General features: G+C 67.7%; 1 protein-coding gene across 1 annotated transcript in view; it reads right to left on the minus strand.

The window, feature by feature from the left end:
* ITGA3 (integrin subunit alpha 3) overlaps nucleotides 1–883 on the minus strand; it is a gene marked incomplete at its 5' end in the record, with an annotated part of 12,537 nt that overhangs the window by 8,888 nt on the left and 2,766 nt on the right. The window contains 3 exon segments of the mRNA XM_019473240.1: nucleotides 107–193; nucleotides 390–526; nucleotides 680–768. Coding sequence (XP_019328785.1) covers nucleotides 107–193; nucleotides 390–526; nucleotides 680–768 — 313 coding nt within the window.

Raw genomic sequence — 883 nt, forward strand, 5'->3', positions numbered from 1 at the left:
CGGTGTCTGTGGAATGGGGGGGGGTGGTGGGTGGGAAAGGGACCGTGAGCGGAGCCGCCGGCACCGCAGTGCCGCGAGCAGGATCGGCTGCATCGGGGGAGCTCACCAGGAGTCGGGCGTGCACCGGGCGGGGTCCACCTTGCTGGGGGTCACCGTGAAGATCTTGTTCAAGATGTTGATCACGGGCCGAGCTCTGGGCAAAGATGGGGGTCGGCTGAGCCCCCTGCAGCCGCACAGCCCCTCCTTGCCTGGCGCCAGCTCCCGGAGCCGGGCACATCTCTCGGTGCCCACCTCGCTGCCCCGGGGCGCTGGCAGAGGCAGGATCCGTCCCTGGGAGGTGGCAGGGAGGGCAGAGGGCTGCAGGACGCCTGCCGTCCCCGCTACCTTACCAGAGCAGGATGACCTTCTCCGCCAAGCTGCCCACCAGGAGGTCGGGGTAGGAGTTCCCGTCCACGTCCAGCCCCCCACTCAGCGAGTACCCGAAGGTCTGCATGCTGACAGGGCCCAGATCCGACCCGCTGATCACCTGGATTTGAGGTGGTGGTGGGGGGTCATCCATTGCTCACCAGCCCCATGGATCCGGGGATCTACCCGCTACATCCCACCCCGGAGCACGGGATGCTCGGAGAGGATCCGGAGCCCCGCTGCCGCGGTGTGGGGCTCCCCGCAGGGCCGTTACCTGCCGGGGTTTGTCCAGCAGCCCTTCTGCGCTGCTGTGGTAGATGTAGACCTTGCCGGTCCCCTCAAAAGGAGCCCCCACAGCGATATCTGTGGGGAGAAGAGCAGGGTCAGCCCCACGGGGACAGGGTGGGGGCTGCTCCGCAGTACCTCCACACCTCTTCAATCCCCCCTGCACCCAACTCTCACCCAGCCCCTCTCCTCC

Source organism: Aptenodytes forsteri, unplaced genomic scaffold (assembly GCF_000699145.1).
Source record: "Aptenodytes forsteri isolate BGI_AS27 unplaced genomic scaffold, ASM69914v1 Scaffold279, whole genome shotgun sequence".
NCBI lineage: Eukaryota > Metazoa > Chordata > Aves > Sphenisciformes > Spheniscidae > Aptenodytes > Aptenodytes forsteri.